The sequence below is a fragment of the Cyprinus carpio genome, chromosome A7 (genome assembly GCF_018340385.1).
Source record: "Cyprinus carpio isolate SPL01 chromosome A7, ASM1834038v1, whole genome shotgun sequence".
Taxonomy (NCBI): Eukaryota; Metazoa; Chordata; class Actinopteri; order Cypriniformes; family Cyprinidae; genus Cyprinus; species Cyprinus carpio.
In genome coordinates, this window is record NC_056578.1 from 37,712,126 (window position 1) to 37,739,785 (window position 27,660).

A 27,660-nucleotide genomic window follows, 5' to 3' on the forward strand; every position below is an offset into this window, starting at 1 on the left:
ATGCTGCGGCACCCAGCGAGCAGTTGGGGGTTCGTGCCTTGCTCAAGAGAACCTCAGTCGTGGTATTCCCTGCCCGAGACTCAAACCCACAACCTTAGGGTTAGGAGTCAAACTCTCTAACCACTAGGCCACGACTTCCCAAAACCCAATGTGTACCAAACGTGCCTATACTTTTGCAGAGAAAAACACACCTTTATAAGCATTGTATTGATGCGGTCATATCATACATATTTATCAGTGTATTTTTTCCATATGGTCCACTTAAAATGTTAGTCCAGTTCTATGCAGCACAAAAGTCATGATATGATTTTTTTTTATGACCATCTTCCACCATCTGTCTGACCCTATGAATTAAGCTATTTTTGCAACTTGGAAATTTGTAACTGCCTTCATTTTTGCAAAACTGTTTTACTGCATCTAGTGTTCATTTTGGCTGAAGCATAACTATACATACATTCCCTTGTGGTTTTTAGTCAAAATGAACAGTGAAGGCAGTAAAACAGCAACAACTTTTAACACAAATGATAATGGGGCAAATAGTAAATAAATAAATACTTTTGCCTCATTCCTTGCACAATACTATGTTATGTTACTATGTTAGTGCATGATTTGTAAACTAATATATTTTGATGTTTGTATCACATAACCAGCTGTATATGTTTGACTCTTCTGTAGTAGTAAACTTGCTCGGTAGCGCACCTGGTACAGTACTGCACGTGTGATGTAGAGCACTTGGGGCGTGAGTCCAGTGAAACACGAGTCACGACACTCAACAAAAGAGCTCAAAGAATCGTAAAAGGAAGCTAAAATGGCATGGCTGCTTCAACAAACTTGTTTTTATCTCACATGTATTGTTGTTTATATTTAAGTTAGGGTTTAGTGTAGAAGCACCATTCACCGTATCAATTTGCTATGATAGATACAAACAAAACATTGCCACAGTCGCATTTAACAGATTCTGAGAAAATTTATCTCACCATTTAGTGCCAGTCACTGGGTATTTCAATTTAAAGGTGCTATGAAATTTGAACTAATGGGATGGTTGCAGGATTTGATGTGACAGGAAATGACTATTGTGTCACTGAGGGCGTGCCAAACATGTCAAAGATTCAAAAGGAAGCACTGCTAATTGTGTTGTTGATGTAATTTCCTGTGATGGAAGGGGTGTCAATGTGTGAGCCAGAAACACCAGTGGCATCTGTCTGAAAAATCACCGGCACTCACTCCAGATGGCCTGCAGGAGCTCAAACCTTCAATGACATGTAGGATTAAGAAACTTGGAAGCCGTTAGTGTGTGTAGTGCATGTTTCTGTGTGACTGGACGTGTGTAGAGAGAAGCTGAGCATAAGGGGAGCAGCCAAGGGGCTGAAGAACACCTGGCAGGCATGTCAGGCTAGTCTCTCCAGAGCCATTCTGGCCGAGGAAAATCGCTGCTTAAGTCACAAACTTAACATTGCTTGCTGTCTCATGCATAAAAAAGTATTCACCCATGAATGAATTCTTCAAATGTGTCATTATAATGGAAGCTCTGAAGCGAAAACGCAGTAGAAAAGTGTGGAGCGCTCCATTTGTTGCTCCTTAAGTTTGTAGAGAACTGAGCAGCAGATTGAAAGGCAGGTGTGTTTCCCTCCTAAAGGATTTTCTCTTGTTTAAAGTTCAGAGAGTCCTCTGGCAAGATTTAGTTTCAAAAGATAATATCACCAAAGTGTTGTAACATAAAACTCTTTCTCTTGATGACATTTGGGTTGAGAACAAGACTTCAGGCTTTTAGACTAGTCCCAGGCCGGTACTACACATTATTCTACACGTATAAAAGTAAAAAATAATTAAATATAAAGAAAATAGGTTAATGGTATGGTGCTGATTTAAAATAAACCTGGTCATAATGGAAAAAAAAGGTCGCCGAACCTCATACGTCATCCACCCGGAACTGCTTCCGTGTATAACAGTGAGCGAAAGCTAGATTAAATTGATTATTACGTTTCAAATATGGATATTTTTCTTACAAAAATGCATCGATTTGCTTCAGGAGGCCTTTGTTCATCCCCTGGAGCCGTGTGAGACACTTTTTATTAAGAATGGGTGCTTTTTATTTAACTTCTTTTGGACTGAAGCACTGCAACACACACTGAGTGGCATTAAACAGCTTGAAGGATCAAAGAAAATTTTTAATATAACTCTGACTGGATTCGTCTGAAAGAAGAAAGTCATATACACCTAGGATGCCTTGAGGGTGAGTCAATTATGGCCTAATTTTTATTTTTGGGTGAACTAACCCTTTAATGAAAAGGACAGCCATTTCTGTAAAAACCCTGCCATCATCTACAACATTCAGAGAAAAAACAAGGACAGTAAGCCATTGCAATTTCACTGAAATTATCATGCTGGTTGGAACTGTTAATAGAACTGCACCTCAAAGAGAAACCACGCTGACCACCTCACGTCCTAATGATGACTCACATTCTCAATCCATCATTTCAGATGTAAGTGGTGCATTATTGTAGTGAAGATCATAATTGATGACTCTTTCCTTTGGTTTTGTAATTGCAATTATTAATTTTGACATTCAATGTTATACTTATTTGTGTGGTAAATTGATGTTCGTTGCCATTATGATCAAATACAGTTGTCACAGAATATTATAGCATGACAGATTTGGTGTCTTGATCTTGTGGTCTTGGTCTTGAGACCTCATATGATCACATAAAACCGGCATTTGTCTGGATCTTGTTCTCATTACTCAATGACTCGACGAGGTCTTAGGTGTCCTAATATGAATGTGAGTGAAAAACAAACAAAACAAAAAAAATAAAATAAAAAAAAATAAATAAATAAACACCACCTAGAATACTGTTCAGACTTGTTAAAAGACTTCTTAACAGAATTAGATTTTTTATTCTTAAAGGACTATTTTAATAAACTAAAGAACTTTTTTTCCACTGTAAAGAACCTTTTGTGCAATGGAAATGTTCCATGGATATTAAAGATTCTTCATGGAACCATCAATGCCAAAAAATAACTTGTATTTTTAAAGGGGTGGTTGACTATGTTTTCATTTTTTTAATGTTAGTTTGTGTGTAATGTTGCTGTTTGAACATAAACAATATCTGCAAAGTTATGAAGCTGAAAGTTCAATACAAACAGTGATATCATCTTTTAAAATTCTGGCAGTTTAATGTCTACAAAAACGGCTGGTAAGGACTACAACAAGTTACTTCCCAGGTTCATGACGTAACAAACAAAGATAAACCCCACCCTCGGGAAAGGGCAGCAAAGGGGGCGAGGCCATGCTACGCTGCTTTAGAAAAGAGGAAGAGAAAACTAGAGGTTAATGTAAAAATCTATTCATATATTAATCGCAATTCTGTCTTCTAAAGATTCTAATGAATTCACAAGTTTCATTATAAATGTTTTTTATAAGGCATGTTTTTTTTACTGTTCCTTGTGTCCCCCTGCTCTGTAAACACTCTGTATCTCTCTCTCTCTCTGTCTCTCTGGCTCTCTCTCATTCAGCTCAGCTCCAACAATGAACTCTTCCAATTATACACTTATTTTTACATACTGTAGCTATGAGAAGCGTTAAACATGGACGCGTGTGCAGTTGCCATAAGCTTTAATCAGCATAAAACCTTATATTAAAAGCTAACATAAGCAATAGCATTTACAAGTAACAATGTATCTAAAAGTATGAGACAAAAACAACAGACAAAAAACATAGGCCTACCATTAAAAGTCATGCTTGCACAGGTTCTGCACAATCCTCATCAATAATATCCTCTGCTTCTCAATCAGGATCAAACTGATAAGAGATATTGACGATGCTGTGTTTACAATACAACCGGAGCACCCTGAGGTGAGGCGAGGGATGTTTAGACATGCATTGGAGGCAGGTTAGCACTGGGCTAGCAAACCAATCAGAGCCCATCACCTATTTCTGAGGAAGGGGCTTCATAAAAGCAAGAAATGATCAGCACGTTTCTCAGAGAAGGGACAGAGCGGTGTGGAATAAAGGTAAATTATGTGAAATATAATGAGGCTTTTTAGCATTAACACATGTTAGACTGCACCCCATAAACACAATCAAGCCTAGAAAAAAATAAAATAAAAAAAAGAACCTGAACCATGCCTTTAAGAGTGTAGGCAAAGATAAATACCTCTAGCCATTGCTTTTATGTACTCAATTTCTCCCTCAAAAAACAAAACAAAACAAACAAACACTGATACAACATTTTGAGTCAGCGGGAGTAGAACAAAATGCAATGGTTTACATATTTCACACCCAACTAATAATAGAAGCCATATTCAGAATATCAGTTATTATTTCAGTTAATTGTCAAACAAATGTCTGCTTTAAAAATGACAGCAGGTTGCATTAGCTGTCACCTAGCACTGCTGTTTCACAAATCTTTCCTGAACAGTGCGCTATTCTCAGAATGGAGGGAGCGACGGGTTTGAACTAATTTCCTTGGGAACAGCTCTGTCTTGCCATATTTTACATGTTCAGTAGTGTGTTCATGTGTGCACAGGTTTGAGACGTTTGCCAAGAACTTCCTATTTTTGTATGAGCTCTACTGTCAAAAAAAAAAAAAAACATCCCTGCCGTTTGGAAGGAAAAAACAAGCCTGCCTGCACTGCATGTTACACACGCTTCAAATGTTAGGAAAGTAACACCTTTGAACAGAATCATTGAACATTGAGCATTGAGATGTTAGAAATGGAAATAAGTTGTTGTTGCTGAAGGGCCATCATATCTCTGTCATTAGCATCAAAAGTAAATTTAGCTATTTTATTTTGTATCCTTTAAATGTAATATGCTGATGTGAACACATTTTTGTGAAATCCCCCTTAAAAGCACTGCCATGAGATGAGTCCTGATTAAAAATTCAATAGGGGCTTTGTGATAGGAAAGACAAAGCCAATTTCGATGTGACAGGAGCAGAACAGAAAAAGAAAAAAAAAGATTATTATTGCTTAAAATCATCAACCTACTGTACCACACAAATTATTGCATATTCCACACATCAACAAAGTGTAATATGCTATTATTCATCCTATACAATGTTCTGTCAGCAATTCAGAATTCTAATTAGATTTTTTTTATAGACTAATAAAAATTTGGCGTGCTTCCTCTAGTTTTGTTATATTTTGAACATATGCAAATGCAGAACTGACACAATGAAAGAAGTGACTTCTGAGTATAAAATTTACATTTAAATTGTAAATCTGGATAGATGCAAATAGTTAATAATACAATTTGCCATGATCTCTGAGTTTAGAAATGTTAACTGTTTCTTGCCAGTTTCATTTATTTATGATATAAGTTTAGTGTTAAAACTGTAATCCAAATGAATGGAAGTTTTATATTTAAATACATGAATTCTAAATTTAGGCTTACATATTTATGCATTTTTTTGGAGTGTATGCTTGTGAACTGCCAACATACAAAGCCGTCCAAATTAATTTCAGCTAAAGATTAGCTACGGATTGTGGTGATATGGTTTTCAATAACACTTTATGTACAGTTAACATCACCACCAAGCATAAAAAAAAAAAAAAACAGGGGAAATTTCTGTTATGCTGTCACTCAGACATTAATAAACACCATTGTTATTTCCATATTTTCCTGTGAAATTTAGGCCTCCTCTGTCTACCCACAGAGTCTCAAAGATATTGGCAGAAAGCTCTGGAAAAACAGCCACCCCTGCACAAAAACACTTATGACTATCATCAAGCCCACTCTTTCTGCCGCTCTTTTGTGTCTGACCGTGTACTGTCTGTTTCTCAAATAAAGCCAACATGCAGTTTCACTACTTCATTCATGGATGAGGTTTTAATACTCATAGTACATACAACATAAAGTATTAACCAACAAGAAGAACATTTTCATTGCTGAGGTTGCTCCATTACAGCTCAAGAGATTTTGGAGTTCTCCGTTATTTCTCCTTTCATCTCAGATATTTCTAAAATATCCAAGAAGAAAAAGATCCATTTGCTCTCTATTTAATCGCATTGCTGTCTTAGAGAAACAGTTCAGATACTAAAGATATCTCATTTGCGATTTTTCGTTTCTGAGGGCACAGACACTAAATCAGATTGCTATTTTTGTGATCCATAATCATCTGTTGTCTTGGCACGTAACTGTTTATCTGGATTAGCTAGATTATTTTTCCTGTTTCAACAGAAATCAGAATTAATAAAAATGATCAAACCAGAAGAAAACAGCAAACAAAATGTTTCTCTTTCCTTTTAGTTAGCTGTTGAAAACACCTCAGCTGTTCTAAACTACAGTACATCTGCTGAAAATTCCCTGGTGATTTGTGAGCCTAACAATTCATCAGCATTGAAAAACTCATTTCTCACCTGTGAATTTTAATCTTTCTTTTGTGCTCGTTGTGTTCTGGGAATCATCATGCTTCCATAACCTCTTTCCTGTCTTATTCAGCCCCTTCTCTGCTGGATCAGGTGTTGCAGCACCTTCTATGACTTATTGTTCACCCTTTTCTTGCCCTTTACCATCTTGAGTGGCTTCATCAGCTCTAGAGCTGCTCTTTGACTCTCTCTGAGGATATGAGAGCACTACAGATCCTTCCATGTCACACCTGAAATCGTTCAGTTTCCTTTCTCTCTAAATATTACATCATCTCACTTATCTTTTATTAATTTGACCATAATATTCAGTTAATTTTGAAGATCAAGAGAGTTTATTTGGTCAACAACATCATTTTCTCCTGAAAGAAGCCACTAAAGTGGGTTTTGCAGGGCATTTTTGAAACAAGCTTACCATGTCAAGACAACCCGAACTCTACTGAACATTAAAGAACACTGCCTTCCTCATCAGGTCGATGATGACTATACCAAAGACCTTTTACACAAATGTGTAACAAATGTGTGATGTATTTTGTGCACCAGTGCCTAAAAAAGGATTTTGAAGGTTTTTGCATTTGGTGTCCGGAACTATATGAATTTTCTGTTTTTAAATAGTTATAGACATTTAACAAACACATTACACTAAAACATTTAAACACATTCATCAGTGCTAATCTAATCAGTTTAGTGTCAAATTTCCTTCTCAGCACATTATTTAAACTGTATTATTGCACACCTGTGTATAGGCCAAACATACAGTACATACAAGCGACATGTACTTCATAGCAAATCTCAACTATGCACAAAATGCAACTATATTATCACCCAACTGTTTATATAAAGTGAAATATATAAGTTTGTCCAACTATAAGCATATATACAGTATACTCATGTAGGCTGATATATATACCGAGTCATTACATTACGGTAAGTGGAGGACCTGCTGACCCCAGGAGACCTTATGCCACCTCGTCAAATCAATGACTCGACGCGAGGCTGCTGGGCTAAAGGAGGTCCTACAGGTTACTGGTCATATTGTAATGGATTATCAGTGTGTGTGTGTATATATATATATATATATATATATATATATATATACAGTATGTACAGGTCAGGGGTCATAATTGTGTACATGAGTCATTACATTATGATCACCCCCAGCCTAGAGCAATGACTGGCAGCCAAATGGTGCTGCAGGTGCAGTTCACAGAGCAGTATATATACCACCCGAGGACCGGCTTTCGGTCAGTAGAGTGCTCAGTGTCAAAATGGGAAAAGCTGCCGATTTATCAGACAAATTGTAATGGCACAGCACCTCGGAATTTCAATCTCAGAAGTGGCGTGTCTTGTGGGTTATTTGCATGTTGCTGTAGTGCGTACACATTGTTCACAGTGACTGGAGGGCCACAGTATGACAAATCACCAGCAGCCTCAACAGTGGTGACCAGGGCAGTGTGTCACAACACACAGCTCATCGCAGCCTTCTGTGTATGGGCCTGTGTAGTCAACCACCCAGCCGGGACCCCATGCTAACTGCACGCCATTGCCAACAATGCATGAAATGGGCCCAAGATCACTGAGACTGGGCCATGGATGATTAAAAGAATATGGCCTGGTCTGACAAATCAAGATTCTTGATACATCTTGTCGACGGCTGAGCTTGGATATGCCAATTATCAACAGAGGCTGTGGCACCTGGATGCACTGTTGGGCGAACACAGGCCGGTTATGCTGTGGACAATGTTTTCTTGACACTTTAGGCAACATTATCCCAATAGCACAATTCCTGACAGTTGTCAGGTACAGTGCCTTACAAATGTATTCATACCCCTTCATTTTTTTTCACGTTTTGTTGCTGCCTTATGTTAAACTGCTTTAAATTAGCCCCCCCCCCCCCCCCCCCCCCCCCCCCCCAACAACAATCTACACTCCATACACCATAATTGTAAAGCAAAAAAAAAAAAAAAAATTTATTAAAAATAAAAAAACTAAAATGATTCCATTGCATAAGTATTCATACCCTTATCAGGGACAGTCAAAATTTAGCTCAGGAGCATTCATTTTGTAGATGTTATTACATTTCAAGTGAAGTTAACCTGTGGCAAATTCAATTGAATGGGTATGATTTGGGACGGCACACATGTCTTAATATAAGGTCTAACAGCTGATAATGCATACCAGAGCAAAAACCAAGCACTGAGGTCAAAAGAACTGTCTGTAGAGCTCAGAAACAGGTTTGCATCAAGCCACACATCTGTGGAAGAGTTCAGAAAAAGAATTCTGCTTCATTGAAGGGTCACAGAAGCATGTAGTCTCTGTTCCCCTTAATGGAAGAAGTTTGAAACAACCAGGACTCTTCCTAGAGCTGGCCTCCTGGCTAAATTGGGCAACTGATGGAGAAGGGCTTTGGTTCTTGGTTTTTTGACCAAGAACCTGATGGTCACTCTAGTTGAGCTCCATGATCATATGGGAAGATTGGAGAAATCTACAGAAGGACAAACATCACTCCAACACTCCGCCAAGCCAGTCTTTATGGCAGTGTGGCCAAACTCAATCCTCTCTTCAGTTAAGACATATGAAAACACGCTTGGAATTTACAAAAAAGCACCTAAAGGACCCTCAGACTCTGAGAATCAAGATTATCTGGTCTGATGAACCTCACTTCTAAGTATCATGTTTGAAGGAAACCAGCTCTCCTCATCACCTGTACAGTATCATCCCAAAAGTAAAGTGTGCTGGTAGCAGCTGTGGGGCTGGTTTTCAGTGGCAGGGACTGAGGGACTCGTAAGAGTAGAAGGAACACTCAGTGCAGCAAAATATAGAGATAGCCTTGATGAAAACCCAGTCCAGAGCATTCAGAATCTCTGAATGTGCAGAAGGTTCAACTTCAAACAGCAAGAGTGGCTTATAGACAACTCTGTGTATGTCCCTGAGTGGCCCAGACACAGCCTGAGCTTGAACCCAATCAAATATTTCTGGAGAAACCTGAAAATGTGTATCTGCCCCCATCCAACCAGACAGAGCTTGAGACATGAAGAGATGAGAAGAATGGCAGATAATTGCCAAATGCTAATGAGCAAAGCTTGTTGCATTAAACAAAAAAAGACTGTAAAGGTGCTTCAGCTAAATATTTAGTTAAGGATATGAATACTTATGCCATGTACTAAAAGAGGTCCTACAGGTTATTGGTCATATTGTAATGGCTCATCAGTGTGTGTGTGTGTGTGTGTGTGTGTTTTTTTATATATATATATATATATATATATATATATATATATATATATATATATACACATATACAGGTCAGGGGGCATAATTGTGTAAATTTTTATTATGTCATTTTGTTTAGAATTAACCATGCTAATGCATTCAACTGACAGCCCTAATAAAACACCAGCAGAGAAGAGAACCAATGTCACAGTCACTCCACTGATGCAGGTGAACAGAGCGAGACAGGCAACTCACCTGAGGTGTCATCCCATGACAAAGGTAAAGGATGGGAATGTTGTCAGTGTCTGGCCCTTGGTCGAGACACAAGTCAGTCTTCAGAGAGTTTCTCAGCTGAGAGAAAAATAAAACTGACAGTTTAGCATCAGCAGAATTAAGTGGTCAATCAAGTGCATGTCATTTTTTTGCTGTCGCCCCTCTCTTTCACATACAGGAGATAAAACTCAAGGCTGTTTCTCACTTGCACCGTAATGCGGTTCAGTTCTCTCCCTAATTACAGGTTCTAATTATAAAATTCATTTTCATAAGTGTATGCACACTCATGAATCATCTAAATTATATTCTAGCCAAAGTCCTTGGTGAAGAAGAAGAGCGGTACTGTCACGCCTTCCACAAATAACTCAAACCTGCTGCTTTTCTGTTTACCTGATTCTACCTCCAGCGTATAAAGACCCTATTAGTAAAATCATTTCATGGAGAGCCTCAAAAACAATTTTTCTCCATAGACTTCAAAGTGTATTGCAACTGTTACGTCTAATGAAAATAATGTTTAAACACATGGCTGTATCAGTGACAACCGAATTCCTAGCGGAGGACTTCAATGGATCATATCTCTGTTTTGGCATTTTCTGTTGGATTCAGCTGAATAACTGCTGTGCCTTTTATCACTGCGTGCTGAATTTCCAGCCAACATGATTGACAGGCTCATCAAATGCAGTCACTCAGAGTAAAGTAATGAGGGCGAGAGCTATTTCTGAGCCCTTTACTCCGAGAATTCATTTCAATAAGGATGACCTATTTTCCACAGTTTCTTCCTTTTAAATTGCAACTATGAAAACACATATGATGAAATCAAGCACAGAAAGAACAGCCTGCATCAGTTTCTGCATCAATACTGAGTAAAGTGCATTATTATTTAGTCTAGTAGGAAATAAAAAGCGAATGAAATGTTAGGACTTCACTTGCATGGCTAATGTAAACAGTACGGGTGCGTTTCGATGGCTAGCGGTGCATTGTGCAGGCATCATTTTGTCAAGCAAGCTGGAAAAGAAAATCTTCTTCAGACGCTTTGGACGGAACAGCGAGTGGGTGTCACACGTGGTGAGTGCTGCTCTCAAATCCAGCCTCAATGGTACAATATCTGGGCATTCACAATGAGCTGTAGCTTATTCAGCGCTCACAGGAGCCACGGTTAAAGCATTAGCCGTGTGAAGAGAAACTGTCTTGCTACTGCCACTGCTCTGACTGGACTAATCTTTTCACATGCAGGGTTTCAACACAATTTGATTCCACAATTTGATAACACTGCACTGCTGGGAAATGAATCTATCTGACAAGATATACAGTTATTTGCACAGTATCTGAACTCTTTATTTGCTCTTTTCATGTGCTGAGCATTTATGCCTGCTTCTGTTTCATTGGGTTTAATACAAATACTCACCACTCCATATGCGATGGTGTCTGTATACATCCTCATCTCAGGATAAATGTTCACTAGGTACCAGCGGAAGGTCTTGCACTGCAGTTTTTTCCTCAGTGCTTTCCGTTCTGTGATGTCACCAATATCTATCCCTGAGTCCTGATAACACACAAACAAATGAATAAAGATAGAGACAAATTTTCTTTTTATAAATGATTAAGCCAGACAAATTGCCTGCTATTTACTTTTCTGTGAACTTAATACATTAGCATGCCAGTAAAAATCAAGTAATGACAACTGTCTTTTATTATAATTAAGTGAACATAAGGGTAATATTAAATAATTTCATTATTTTGGTTTGAGCAGATGTTGCCATTTTGAAATGTCCCTGGTTGCTATGCACTTACATCTAACAACTGGTACTTCATTAAGAAACTTTATTTTCCTTTCTAAAACTGAGGTTTCAAACAAAATAAGTTTTAACTATAATACATTTATAGGTTTTTCCAGTGTGCTTTATATAATTTCCAGTCTTTTGTCAGTTAAATAACAAAAGCCAGTTTCTTAAAGGGATATTCCACTCAAAATGGAATAAGATATTTTGAAGAATTTCACTAACAAAACATTGGTTTTGGTTCCCGTTGACTTCTACTGTAGGGCCAAAAATATGGCTATTAACACTCTTCAAAATATCTTAGAAATAAATAAATGCAAACAGGTTTGTAAAGAGGACATAAGGGTGAGTTAATTATGACAGAATTTATGATATTTCCACTGCATGTTGTAACTACAAATGACCTTTAGTCGTGACGATAATCATAATACCATACAAACTTTCGTCCTCACAAGTAAGGAAGAGATTATCGGACTGGCAATATAAAATCAGGCTGAATTGCCATATTATAGCAGTGATTTAAGAAAATACAGCATTGAGCTCCATACCACTGGATTTGAAATAAAAAAAGAACATCTCAGTTCATGTTGCTCAGCACACTAGAGTCATGTCTTTGTTCCTGCGTCAGCAGTCACTTCCCTTTCTCCCTTTCCCTCCTCTCAACATTCAGCTTGGGTCTGGGAATCTGCTGCAATCTCACAACGCCTTCCGCTTTCACCAGATCTTAATTGCTGTCTCGCTGATAAATGCACAAGCAGGGCCAAAGCTCCCTAAATAAATGGAGCACTGTAACATATGGTTGGAAGCAGAGCTGAGGGCTGGAGAACTATAAATGAGGTAATGACTGCTAAACAGGCAATAACAACTGTATTTCTCTATGCATTCTAATCACTTTTCTACAGTCTTTATAATCAAATTTGCTTTTCTTTTTCTTCAAGTTATCTATGACTGTACAGTACTGACTGTGGGCATAATCTTTATTTCCGACAACGGAAACAGAGTTTTTATGGGTCACTCCTATTCCTGTTTTAACTTGGTAACTGAAAATAAATAAATAAATATTTGAGATGTACAGTATTTTTAGAAAGTATTTCTATAAAAGGTTATATCAGACTTTCAGAAATATGCTCTGTTCAAGCTCAGCCAGTAAATTGGTTTTAAATGACTTTGAGAACTTTTATACTATTTTCAAGAAATATGTCAATGTAATTATTGAAAAAAATGTAATGTGTTAATAACATAATTGTCTTAAAACTTGTATGTATGTGAGTAGATGTGAGTACACTTTTTAAAAAATTCTTTATTTTAACAAAGCAAAAGAACAATGACTACAGATCACAAAAAGTGCATTCCAACACATACATATACCTAAATAAATAAATAAATACATGAAATAATGTCTTAAAATTAACAACAAAAATCCTCATATTTGCATCTATTTTAGATTCATAAATAGGTTCCATGTCTGATAAAAACATATCCATTTCCCCTTTTAACCTTCAGGTAACATATTCCAGTGAAAGAAAATCACATATCACCCTATGCCTTTCTTAAACGGTTGACAGTTTATCAGAGATCCATTTAAGAAAACATTTTCTTACGGGCAGCATAAGTAAGGAGATTAACCATCAATCAATTAAACATTTCAATTAATAACTCATGCTATTTTTTACAAGTATCATGAATTATTAATTAATAAGGATAAATATGTGGAAAAAAGGTAAAGGTAAACTCATTGTCTGGCCTTCCAGTATGTAGTAAAAAGCCCTAAAATGATCCAGAATACTGCAGCATACCTTGTCTACAGTGAACCCAAAAGAGCTCCCTTCACACCTTCTTTGTCTCGCTACACTGGATGCCAATTTCTACCCACATCAGATTCAAGCCACTGATGCTGCCATATAAAATCTGCACCCTCCTACACACACTCACTTTTTCATACATCTATGCTTCCTCTGAGACTGCTGGGGTCTATGAATGAGCGGAGCTTGTGCTATTATCACAATGAGGCACTTTCCAGAACATTCACGACCACTGTTCCTTGATGGTGGAATATTGCATATGTCACCAGAACAATCATATCCACCTTATTTTCCAATGCAGAAGTAGGCTGTTTTGTATAGCTAAAAATAAATAGCTGGAAGCAGATGAGACCAGAAACTCAGACACATTAAATTTACAAATGGCTTTATCTGCTTTTATGGGAAAAATAAAGTCGATAAATCTATAGCCATGGTCATGTGGACTTTGAACATGGGAAATTCCTACAAACACTGCAACAGCCATATATTATGTCAAACCCTTCAGGGTCTTTTTTTAAAAAGACCCTGCCTGTCTTGACTACGATCAGTTTAATAAATATTGCACTTGAATCTACAACCTCATTGTCATGCCCAGTCCGTTACAAAGCATAATTAATCAAATAATACACCCAGAATGTAAACATATGCAATCTACTTTACTGCAGCACTGCAGATTTACAGTTTGCAGTTTTTTTTTTTTTTTTTTTTTAATTTAATTTAACTAAAATGTCACATGACATATCAGTCAGTCGCATATCAATCAAGGCAGAGTTCACCAAATTTGAGCTAAGTCAATGCAATGAAAATTGTAGTGTGACCACCCTTTAAATCTTACAGAAACATCTAAATAGACAACTCTTCAATTCTCGTTTGATTATTGACACAAATTAATTAAAATACTAAACAATGAAACTTAACCCCTAAATCTTGAATTGCAAATTTTCTTCTTTGTCTCCTTTGGAAGAATTGTGTTTTTCATTCCTCATTTATAAGACATGTTGGATAAAAGCAACTGCTACTTAAGTGAATGTAAATGTCAACATGACTTTCCAGCAGTATGTACAGTAGCTTACATAATAGAACTCACCTCTTGTGGAATGTTCCAGGCCATGTAGACGTGGCTTTTAAACTCATCCATCCACACTTCAGCCACTCTCAGAGCATTTCTGCGCACGTGGGCAGTGAGATCCTCGGTGTAGGGTTTGTGGGCGCGCTCAATATGGGCGATACGGGCACAGGGCAACACCTCCACACTTCCTCCACACTGCCACACCTGCACATACACACAAAGAATCTAAATAAAAAAAAAGCTTTTTCATGCTGAGAAATAAAAGAGGCCCAGTTCTTGGCAAGACAGATCTAGTTGCTGGACCAGACTGAGGGGTAGATGAAGTGCAGAAGCTTGTATGAAGATCTTTCATAACACTAAGACTAAAGCTCATTTGAACCTCTTAAGAAGACCAAAACACGAGACCCTAAAGAGCCTGAAAGGGAATTTAATATACGTGGTTTGTGCGGTAAATAAAATAAGGATAAGATAATGAATGTACCCAGGCATGTGAACACTGACTTGGTTCAAAAACCGAGAGAGGCAGCTGTCTTCTATGGCAGTATCCTAACACAGATGGAAGCTCATAAGTGACTGATTTGGAACACACTATACAGACAGCAACTCTGTGCAATATACAAATAGATCTTCATTAACATGTTGCTAAGCAAACCATCAGCTTATTGTCAGACACAAATCAGAGGACACAAACAAATACTGATTAAATAGTCAATTTTTAGATCAAATGAGATCAAATAGATTTTTCCAATAGTTCTTAATATTTAATTAATTATACCATTGTAAAAAATAGGCAAAGTTAAGTCAACCTTTAAAAGGAGCACTTACTCCTGAAACAAAATACTTAAGTGCAATTAAATTAAAATGTATTGTGGTTTAAATAGAGTGATTTTGACCCACTCAAGTAAGACTTACAAGTTAAACTTACATCTTAAGTAATACTTAAGTAATAAGCATATTTTAATTTGTAATTAATTATTTACATCTCTGAAATATAGCTAGTGTACTGTCTAATGTGCTGACAAGCATTTATTTTAAACTAAACATGCTACATACATGTTTTTTGTTTTCTGTTGAAAGTTGTGTGTCATGCATTTAATATATCTGTAATATATTTGTTATTAAACATTGTAATGATGCAGTTGCAATTTAGTACATTTGAAATACATTAACTTTAACATTGGACAATACAACTACAGTTAAAAATATACTTTACATGCGCTATATTTTTAGACAAGTGCTCTTCTCTAAAGCATGACAAAAATTTTTTAAAAAATGTGATTTAAATGATTTAACATGTACTTCAAAGTAAAACAAAAAAGTTAAAAAGTGTAATCTGTATAATCTCTGTATAAAATTTTATTTTATTTTATTTATTGACTTTTAATGATAGACATTTCTCTCAGTTTACCAAGTATTTTGGATTTATCTGTCACTGAGCAGGTCACATATTTATCAAGGAGGTGCTGGGTAAGTCTTGAAATTGATTTTACTGTGTTTGTCTGCTGAATAATAATAATAATAATAATAATAAAAAACAATGAATTCTGGCTCATACTCACCAGCAACTAGCAACAATATTAAACCTAGTTAAACAGGCTAAATGACCAATGAAGCCTTAGTAGTTTACTTAAAGATGGGGTAGACGATTTCGGAGAGGCTAGCAATAGCAAGCTAGTTTTTAAAGCAGAAGATTCCACCCTCCCTGGAAATCACTCTCCAAAACCACACCTCCAAAACACATGACACAATGAGAGACGGCATTGGTGGGAGGTTGAATGCACCACTATCAGATTACCTCATGTCTCATTCACCGGTGAGAAAACATTACAGTACAAAGTGTATGATTGCTGATGTGCTGATGTCGTATCATGTCTGCATGGAGTCTACAGGGTGCATGGATATATGCAAATAAATACGTTGTCAGGCAGGTAGGACAGCCTATCATAGCCCTCGGTCCAAGGGATATGATTGGATGAACATTTTATGGTCCTACATCTTCCACAGACAATATACATTTACATTTATTCATTTAGCAGATGCTTTTATCCAAAGCGACTTACAAATGAGGACAATGGAAGCAATCAAAATCAACAAAAGAGCAATGCTAAACAAGTGCTATAACAGTTAGCTTAACACAGTACACGTAGCAAGGTTTAAAAAAAAATAATAATATAATAAATAAAAAGAAAACAGATAGAATAGAAAAAGAATAAAGCAAGCTAGTGTTAGAGGTCGTTTTGCTTTTGTTAATTGTATAATAAATGAAAAGGAAACAGATAGAATACAAATAGATTAGAAAGCTAGTGTTTATTTTTTTTTTTTTTATATTTTTAACCAAATCACCTACCCTGCCTTTAAAAACTATGTTGGGGACAACAGCACAGCAGTATCCTAATCTAAGGATTTGTCCAAAACATAAGAGTGCATTGGTGAAAAGCTAAGCTGCATCGTTTAAAATGATAAAGTTACATAAGACAAAAAGCTCTTACAACAACAATAAAATATGTACCCAACTTCTATCTATATGTAGACAAAACTTCCATTGCCCTGTAAAGATGAGAACTGCATTTTGAAGGCGCTGTTATGGTCAGCCAATTGTCAGCAACCATAGTCTGTAGAAAAATATGACAATCTAAGAGGTCAGGACTTCACTTTGAAGCCAGAGGAAAGATATCAAGATTGCGTTGAGTGTATTATGAGGCTGAGCGGGAGAAGCTATCAAGGATGCCCAATATGCTTCACTCCAGCAGGTGCACTCGGCTCTCACTGTGGGGAGGAAGATGAAGCTGTCATTATAGCACAGACAGGACTCCCCATCAATGTATTGCTCACTTTTAAAAGAGCGTTCACTCCAACAGCCATTTGAAGCCACATGAAGTCATTCATTTTCAATGAGAGTTTTCAATTCCCAGAAACATGAGCAACTGTTGCAGATTCTGTTTCAATTTCAAGTTGAACAATTGACACTATCAAGATTTGAATAATTAAGACTTTGTGTTTCTAACTTTATTTTTATACTTAATGTTTTTGTAAGAAGTCTCTTATGCTCACCACGGCTGCATTTATTTGGTCAAAACACTGTAAAAATGTCTTCTGAGGTCTGAATAGAACCCTGGTTTCCTGAAAGGGAATGAGACACTGCGTCATAATGTCATGATGCAGCATTGCGTTCCATTAAAAGGGAACATTAATATTGTGAAATATTGTTACAATATATATACACACACACACACATATATATATATATATATATATATATATAGATGTATATATATAATATATATACACACACACACACTATATATAATTTAAATATATTTTTGAATATACATATTTTTGAATATGCATATTTAATAAATTGAAAAATGTATTAAAGGACATATTCATTTAATCAAAAGTGACAGTAAAGACTCTATATCTACAGTATAATCTTACAAATGATTAATGCTGTTTCAAATTAATGCTGTTCTTTGAACTTTCTATTCATCAAAGATTCTTGAAAAAAAAAAAAATCCAAATTTGATATTTTGAACATTGATAAAAATAAGAAACATTATTAATAACTGAGCACAAATAATAACTGATAAAATAGAGTAGTAAATCAGTATATTACAATGATTTCAGAAGGATCATGTGACACTGAAGACTGGAGTAATGATGCTGAAAATTCAGCTTTACAGTACATCACAGGAATTAATTATCCTAATATATTAAATAGAAAACAATTACTTTAAATGGTAGTAATGTTTCACATTATTACTTTTTTGTTACTGTTTTTTTTTAAGCATAAAATCATATTATTTCTAAACTTTTTACAGGCAATGTATGCAAATGAGCAGTCACATTGCAGCAAATCCTGTGGGAGTGTCGAAAGCGATCCGCTGCCAGATACAGCGATCGAGTGTGAACGCCTACTAGCCTCCAGCAGTGCAGTAACTCGGTGACCTTGAGCGATTGACTCGCTGTCAGTCTGAACACACACTTAAGTGAACAGGAGAGCTGGTCAAGCACACACACCAGTCACATTTCGGTAAGTGGCTCTATGAAGTGACTGAATTGGGCGAAAAGAGTCAATCAGTTTAAATCTAAAATCGCACCAGGCTACAGTTATAAGCAGGAATACAATTAGGCCTTGTTTTGAGTGAATTCTGAGTAACCCTTCAATGAAAGCAGCAGTTTCTATGACAATGGCACACCAATGACATGCAGACTTGGAAACAGCACCCGGCACATAAAACTCAGTCCCTTGAAGATGTCTGAAAGCAAAAGGTCCAAGGACAACCAGCTTGGATGGTTTCCCAGATCAGAAGGGTGCAATTAAAAGCACTTACTACTATATACTTAAGTGGCAGTTGTTAAATTGAAAAATGTTTATTGTTATTGTTGACCATAGTGTGCATTAGCAATCGCACTGCCCTGATATTTACTCCTGTATAATTTACCCATGTCAGACTCAGTGTTTGACAGTCGCTGCTCTACTGTGAGTAACATGCGCACTGAACTGAGTAGTGGGTGGTTTAAAAATGTCTCAAGTATGTGCGTATATATGTGTGAATGTGTGACCGCCTGCTTTTATCCCTCTTTTCTGCCTGCTGATCCTCTTACAGATACTCACGGTTTCCCTAGACTAGAGCAGCCCTGTCATTCGACAGTATTAACTTTTGTCTCGCTGTTTTTTTAGCCACCAGTGTGCCAACATTTACTCTCAAATGATCATCGAAATGTTTTCATTTGTTCTGCTGTGATGACATATATTGGAAAGTACACTGGTTCAAATGAACCAAAATGTCATTCATTTCCTAGTGCAAACATTTGTTCAAGGGTGCCCCATTTCAGTGGAGTGCACTCACCTTACATCACAGAGAGATGTTTGGGATAGCAAGAGTGGAAAAATCAACTGCTAGTGAAACCATGTCTGAAATAGAATATATAGTGTGCACACTGAATATTGGCTGCTATTTATAGAATATATAGTGTACACTCTGAATATTGGCTGCTATTTATAGAATATATAGTGTACACTCTGAATATTGGCTGCTATTAAAAAAAAAAAAAAGTATGTAAAACTTGAATAGTCAGCACCTCAGCTTCAGGGTTCATTTTTGTGATTATGACTTTCTGACTGTACATTATCTTGCTTATTATACAGTTAATTTCCAAGGAAATAAGTGGGCATTAAATATTGATTTATTATGTGCGAGGAAGGCCATTGTGGAGTCACATAAGATACACAAAACTAGCACAGATGTCAATATAAATTATACATTTTAGTGTCCATTAAACATAAATAGTTTATTGTGGTGATTGACAATCAAAAACAATGTTGGAGAAATGTTATGTTCATTCAAAACAGTACAATGCCACATTGTTGTCACATGATCTCATTACATTTACTGATTTTGAGTAAAATTTTCTTAATTCTTGGAGGTCCTCCAAAAATTTGTTAAATAATCATTGCTGATATTACTTGTGGTTCATGTGTATTTCTGGAAATAGAAATTCAGTTTGGGTGCAATGCATTGTGGGAAACCGTATACATGCTCTTTTATACATTTTGGTAAAAGTAGTGGGTAGTTTGAGTATGTGCATAGAAAATTGATGTTATACACCGAGTGTCAACACACTCTCAACAGGTACTTTATATCATTCTTAAAATGTCTATAAATTTTAACTTCCAATATAATATATAATCAAATATAATGAATATTTGTATATGTAATGTAATATGTATTTCTAATGTATATTGTGTCTATGCATCTGAAGCATTTGAATGGACCGATAAATTATTTTTGTTGAAGTACAATGTCCTTTTGAACATAATTATGTACCAAATCTAACTCGTATAAATATTACAGTAGTATAGAAAAATACTATACCAGAGGTGGAAAGAGTACAAAAATATTCTACTCAAGTAAAAGTACCATTACATTAATGAAATTTTACTTAAGTACAAGTAAAAGTACCAGTCTAAAAATCTACTCAAGTAAAAGTAAAAAGTAGCTCATTTAAAATTTACTCAGAGTAAAAATTACTTAGTTACATTTTAACAGTGGGAGGGCAAAAAATATGACCAAGGGTGTCAAACTCAGTTCCTGGAAGGCCACAGTCCTGCACAGTTTAGATATAACCTTAATTAAACACACCTGATACAGCTAATCTAATCATTTAGGCTTATTTGAAACCTACATGATGTGTGCGCTGGAGCAGGGTTAGAACTAAACTCTGCAGGGTAGAAGACCTCCAGGAACTGAGTTTGACACCCCTGAGGCCTATTAATCTCAAACTAGTTGTTTTTAATTAAAGGAATCAGTTTGGGCTGTTACCAGGCAAATCAGTATCAACAAACTCATATTTTCAATGCAGAGGAAATGCAGAAGCTTCATTTGAAGTGGCATTTAGATGTATTTACACATTGTTTAGTGCAGGACAAGAATGCATTTAACCTGCAGTTACAAATGCATGAATAATGTTTTGATATGCAAGACATAAAATGTTGAATACTCATTTGAAATGATAAGAAATTATTTATTTAAAAAAAAATTAATCAAAAGATACTTTAAATGTGAAATTAAAATGGCCAGTATGTGTCAGCAAGTCCCTGTTAATAAGTGAATCATTGCGATTGAACCAAATCATTTAAACAGTTGATTCATTCAGGAACACTATCATGTTGCTCAGAGACGCAAAACTGTGCTTTGGTGGCTGTGTTTGGAATTATTTTTTGTTGTAGAAATAGAAATAGAGCAAAAATAGGCAACATGGTGTCTAAAACGCAAGTCTCTTAATTAACTTGTTTACTGACCTGTTGTAAGAAAAAAAAATAAAAAAAAATTATATATAGCCTATATATATGTGTGTGTGTGTGTGTGTGTGTGTGTGTGTGTGTGTGTGTATGTTATCATGATGATTTTTGGAGGAAAAGACGGCATTCTTTGTTTGATTTTGATTTACTATATGAAATGATATTAATATGTAATTTTCCTGCCCCTCTTCAATTTTGTGTTCAGTCTAAATGCATTTTAGCAGACTGAATCACACAGTGAAAGAATGCACTATAAATACATCATTAAAACAACAATTATGATATTATCGCAGACGGTATATATCGCACACTCCGCACCACTGTCTTTTTGGCTAATTTGTGCAAAACCTCTTGCTAGAATGTCAAAGCTTCATTTTAACCACCAGTGCAACGATGCAGTTATTTAGCTTACCTCTACATGCTTGCGAAGGGTTGATGTGTTGTCGAGATTTTTTAAGCTGCTAGTTTGGTCTCTCTAGGTAAGCACAACTTACACTGCATAATAAAGCGTAAATATGGCCAGGGGTTCACTTCATTTCCTTCGAGTTCAACTTCAGAATATGACGGGGTTTCGTTTTCAGCGGTGTCTGCACCACTAACGCCTGTTTAGTCCGTCTGCATCTTTCTTGTGATTTTAGCGCCAGTTTGCCCTTCTGCCCATTATTTACTGCAGTAGTTTCCAGGGAGCGATTTTTTTACTCAGTAATTAATGTGTTTTAAAATGTAGCGAATTACAATACTTCAAACCAAATATACTTAAGTAAAAGTAAAATGACAGATTTTAAAAATTACTTTAAAAAGTAGAAGTACACAAAAAAGCTACTCAATTACAGTAACGCGAGTAAATGTAATTCGTTACTTTCCACCTCTGTACTATACATACATTTATATGTGAAGTCGAACAAAGGATCATGGGGGCCTGAAGTGTCCATCAGTTGTCCCCTTCGAAATCCTTCATTCCGAAGAGCCCTTTGAAGTGGCCAGTTTTGAGCACTTCGGTTTGCAATGACCCTTCAGTATGGCGGCCATGATTGTTTTCACTCTGAAGTGCCCTTCGGAGGGGGATATATCCCGTTTGGAAGACAACGTAAGGCTACTGTCACAGTTATATACCTTTGTTTTGTTTTAGTCAGTTCCCTCTCTCCTGCCCCATTTAGTTTCTATCAGTTCCTCATGTGTTCCCTTAGTTGTTTATCACATGCACCTGTCTTCCCTTTATTAGTCTCATTACAGTATGTTTTATTTCAGACTAGAAAAGGCCATCTGTTTCAACTTCTGAGGTGCTCCATCAGAAAAACCAGTTTCCCTTTGGAAACAGAAAGACAGAAAGAGCCCTCACACAATGCTGCTCGAAGCCCTTCAGACCTTGGCCTACTGCAAAAATACCTGCAACACACTCTCGTTTTCCTTCATCCTTCATCTCAACGCCCTCCCAAAGGAGAGTATATACTAAGCATGCTTTAAGTTTACATAGCAATGTTCAGAAAGGTTCTCTGTTAGGGTGAATGGATCAAAGGAGTTTGATTTGCTTTAGCAAGCAAATAGTTGTGTCAACGCTGTGAACATAGAAAAGCAAAGGTACACAAACAAAAAAAATCACAGTTATGATACACCAAATATCAGCCGCTCGACCAATTAAATTAGATGACTGAAACTAACTGTTATATAATATATTATATCAGTCCCCCAAATTCCAGGTTGAGGTCATATTTCACCCTAAAATGAAATGACAAAATAAATAATTATATTTTGAATAAATATATTAAATATATTTTTATTTTCAACCAATCAAATTAGAAGACCAGAACAAGCTGTTGTATAATTATATTAATATTATTAAAGATCAATTCCACAAAACCTTACAAAAAAATCCATGCCCATGTCATATTTTACTCTGTAGTGAGATGACAAAATAAAATATATATTGGATGAAAAATATAATTCTCACTACTGTAATGCAAATAAAAAAATAAAACCCTCATTCGATACCTGGCACTGTAGAGAGAAGAATGAGGCGGCAAGAAGGATGAGGAGATGATGAAGGAATGGCAAAAGGCAGGCATGCCGGCAGAGAGATGTAGGGGGGGTTCGAGGGGGAACGACAAACAAAATCCAGGAGGTACAGGTGATGACCAGGGAGGAACCTTGAGCAGGAAAGGGAAGGTGGAGACCCAGGCAACAGCCAGGACTGCGCTCCATGATGGCGTCGCTGGAAGGAGGAGCCTGGGCGCGATGGGAACACAAACATGGGGACTAGATAGAGGTGGAGCCCACGATGCAGTCAGAGAGCTGATGAGGTGAAGATATGCAAGGATCCAGGCGGCCAAGACTGAGCCGTAGCGATGATTGCCCGAGATGTAGATGGGGATCCAGAGGCCAGAGGTTACACTAGAGCAACCGATGAAGAAGGTGGAGCGAGTCATAGCCGAAGAGGTGCAGGGCCAGAGAGTAGTGGACAGCCTGCAAGTCCACAGTGGAGGTCCGACCCTGATTGAGCCAACTGACCGAGGGAGCCCAGTGAAGCCGAATGGCCAATGGTCAATACCGGAATTGAGGACCACAGGCTCCTCAGGTCCAGGAGACGAAGACCCCCGGCAGGCCCATGATGGAGCCCCACCACTGGAGGAGGTGAAACAGAGGTACTGATGGGTGACAAAGATGACTGGACAGCAGGAGTGGCTGAGGACTGAGGGCAATGAAGAAATGCACAAAATCCAAACAAAAACAAAAAGTCTTTTAAAGTAGCATGGAGAGGAGGTGGGAGATGGAGGCTGGGCAGGACCAGTGAATCAGACAGATGAACAGAATTAGGCAGGCTTAGGGTAAGCAAAGTCTCTAACTCTCCAAACTAAAAAACAGTGTCCAAGTCCAGTAAACACTCTCAGTGGCGAGAGGGTAGGCGGGGCTAACATACATATGTTTGAATTCTACGAGATTTACCTCCAGCACGTGCGGTGTTGCCAGCTCACACACCTAGTCAGACACTGTAATCGGCTCAGGCACCAGGGCGATGGCAGGCTCAGTCGCTTCTTGCGATGGCTCTTCCGTCATGGTGGGCTCAGGCACACTAAATGCAGCAGGGGTGGTGACTGGCTGGGCACTGGTTCTGAGGTGGGGCTGGTGAATCCTCAACGGTGAAGGCTTTCGGGATAGATTGTAAAATCTTGTAAATGTAAATAGAATGCTTTGTTCTTGGTGGACAAGATCTGCTACACTGCTGCTGTGGAGCAAGTAGACTTTAAAAGGAAGATTAAAAGGAAACATGCTGCTGCTTCTGCTGCTGCTTGAGAGAGGAAGATCCCCGTAGTAGATCCAAGCAGGTGGTGCTGGGGAGGCCGTTTGCTAATATGATCTCTGGTACACTTTAATTCGCTTACATGTTCCACATAATGTCCTTTATTTCGTCAAGTGATTCAGTGTGTGAGAGGACTCCATCTGCATATTGCATAAATGCTTCATGAGATTTATCACACGATGTTGTAATCTCTGTTTATCACCTCAGAAGGCTACAGACAAGTGATTCATTTGTTTCTCACCCACTAAGCATTTAACGCTGATTAACGACATACTACGTCCACCTCTATATAGAACAACAAACAAAGTCTACTTTTTTTTTTTTGAAACAGTGATCTTTGATGCATGTAGATTCAAAAATTGCCTTTCTCTCAGAGACCTTAATCTTCACACATATAACTCACCATCTCATTGTCGGCGTACTGCTGCCGTAATATAATACAGACAGATAAAACCCAGTGGGAATTGTGGATAAAATGAGGTAAAAGGTAGTAGCGCCTCTAATCTGACTAAAGCACCTCTGCCTTCTCTCAGCAACCTGTCTTTTCATTGCGTTTATCATAATCTGGAATAAACAGAGACATGAACAAATCTAGCACACTGTTTCTCTGTGTGCCTTCTAGTGCAATCAGAACGATTCACTTTCCATTTATCCACAAACCAGCGAGGGACAGTGAAAAAGTATGTCTCTGAGAAAATTGTGCATGCTTTCAGAGAAGAGCAATCAGTGGCCCATTATCAAGCATAAAAATCTTAAAAGCATGCCATTCACTGAGGGAAAATTACCAGGGAGGGAAATGCCACCCTACTCTCTCCTTTAGCGTGATTGATGATTATATTTTACTGTGCTTGGAGAGAGTGGTCATGGCTTTGAAAGTGAAGCCATTTTAGGGTTGTGCTGAATCATGGAGAGGACAGACAGGGACAGCAAGTTTGCCCTCAAGTCTGTGAATTTTATGCTTTATATAATTACAATATTTATTTATGTTATATAATAATCTGCATGACCCCGTCATTGCCTTTCTTTGATGACGTTCCAGGGCATTCCAAATGTGTGATTGTCAGTGTAGTCCACTTCAACGGATATCTCATGTTTAGGGATTAAGGAACAGTGAACACTGCGTAGGGACCCTCATTCATAACATTCAGTCATTCAGAACGCACCCCCGTAGTCTCATTTGCCCTTTCCTCATGTATGAGTGATTGTATGTGTGTTTATTAGGACAAATTTTCTGTTAGTGTTTAGTAAATAATACTTTTGTGCACAAATTACATGAGTTTCTGGTTCTGACTCCTTTTCGATCCAATAAGCTACATGCTCTTATACATACATTACATACATCTATATACATTAATTCTGCTACAGTTACTACTGGCAGTTGATATAAATAATTGTAATTAATTATAATTAATTGTAATTATTTACATACATTTCCCTTTTGAGCTAATTTGCTACATGGATTATGGACTCATGATATCTTGGCCAGAAGAGTTGGTTAAAGTTAAATCGTCTTAATGAGGGATTTATTACAAACATGCAGGTTTTTAATTCACAGTATGTTAATTGATGGACTCATGCAGATTACTTGTAAATTATTGTGATGTTTTTATCAGATATTTGGACTTCATTCTGACGGCACCCATTCACTGCAGAGGATCCATTGGTGATCAAGTGATGTAATGCTAAATTTCTCCAAATCTATTCTGGTGAACATCTTGTACAGTACATGTACATCTTGGTTGGCTAAATTTCCATTTTTGCGTGAACTATTCCTTGCAGTGTCTAAATACTTTTTGGGGTCACAGTGTGCTTGAAGGTTATTATTGGCTTCCTTTAGGGATTATAATGGCTCTCTGCTCAGGTACAGCACATTTATTAAGACTGTGCTGGGACAGAGGCAAAGACATGTACAAATAAACCGGCAAATAAACTGCAATATAAATGGAAGGGAAAGAAAACAGGGTCTGAAGTGCGACTGACATAAGGGTTACTGAATATTTGAGTTCTGTTGAAGGCTAATATCCCCATAGCGAGCAATCGATTTTATGAGAGTATTTATAATGGTGGAAGGTTATGATGTGTGACCTGTTCTCTAACTAAATGACGAACTTCCAGCCTAAATAAAACACTACCAGGAAGAAGTTTGGAATAGTTACGTTTTTCTAATGTTTTTGAAAGAAGTACAGTATATTTTGCTCACCAAGGCTGCATTTATTTGATCAAAAACACAGTAAAACCAGTAATATTGTAAAATGGTATTACAATCCTTTGTGAGCATTAGAGACTTCTTTCAAACTTTTGTCTGGTAGTATATTTTACACCTCATAAATATTCAGACTTAAGTAATATCACTTAATTACGAGACCTACATTGACATTTTGCTGTCAAATATATTTTTATTCCTAGCACTGAAACTGAAAATGAAAGAGATACTATTTTATGCTACAAAATATTATTTATAAAAATAAACTGAAATATGTATTCATTTGTATTCTGGCAAAATCCCCCCATAGGACATTGGGGTTTACAGTTCATAATGACTCATTATTCAGGTTGTGAGTTTGAAGGGCATACACTATGAGAAATTAATACTAAAGAGTCATTTTATGAAGTTTGAAATTAAGTAAAATAAAGGCATAAGTAAGGAAAATAATATCTGAGTGTTTATGTGTCCCAGCAGGCAATGTTATTTAAATTATAAAGTATTTGAAGCTGCATCAAACCACCCATACATTGCCTAGAAAATGTTGCTTTATGAAACTCCTTGCACAAACAGCAGGAGACACATGAGAGCAGCCACATAAAGTACAATGTTCGCTTTGAGAGTTCAGTGTCTGAAAACAGAGTAAAAGTGCAACAGTCAACCATATCAGGACACCTGTATAACACTGCCCTGTAGGGGAAGGTGGCACAGAAAAAAAAAAAAAAAAAAAAAAAAAAAAAAAAAAAAAAAAAAAAATATATATATATATATATATATATATATATATATATATATATATATATATATATATATATATATATATATATATATATATATATATATATGTGAAGCAAATGTGTGG

The 27,660-nt window shown here is 36.9% G+C and overlaps 1 protein-coding gene across 1 annotated transcript in view; it reads right to left on the reverse strand.

The window, feature by feature from the left end:
* The window catches only part of LOC109095025 (polypeptide N-acetylgalactosaminyltransferase 18-like), a 101,310-nt gene that overhangs the window by 12,101 nt on the left and 61,549 nt on the right, over positions 1 to 27,660 (reverse strand). The window contains exons 7-9 of the mRNA XM_042761058.1: positions 14,517 to 14,702; positions 11,255 to 11,392; positions 9,832 to 9,927 (exon numbers count right to left, since the gene is read on the reverse strand). Of these exons, the coding sequence (XP_042616992.1) occupies positions 9,832 to 9,927; positions 11,255 to 11,392; positions 14,517 to 14,702 (420 nt within the window). The remainder of the gene's footprint in view (positions 1 to 9,831; positions 9,928 to 11,254; positions 11,393 to 14,516; positions 14,703 to 27,660) is intronic.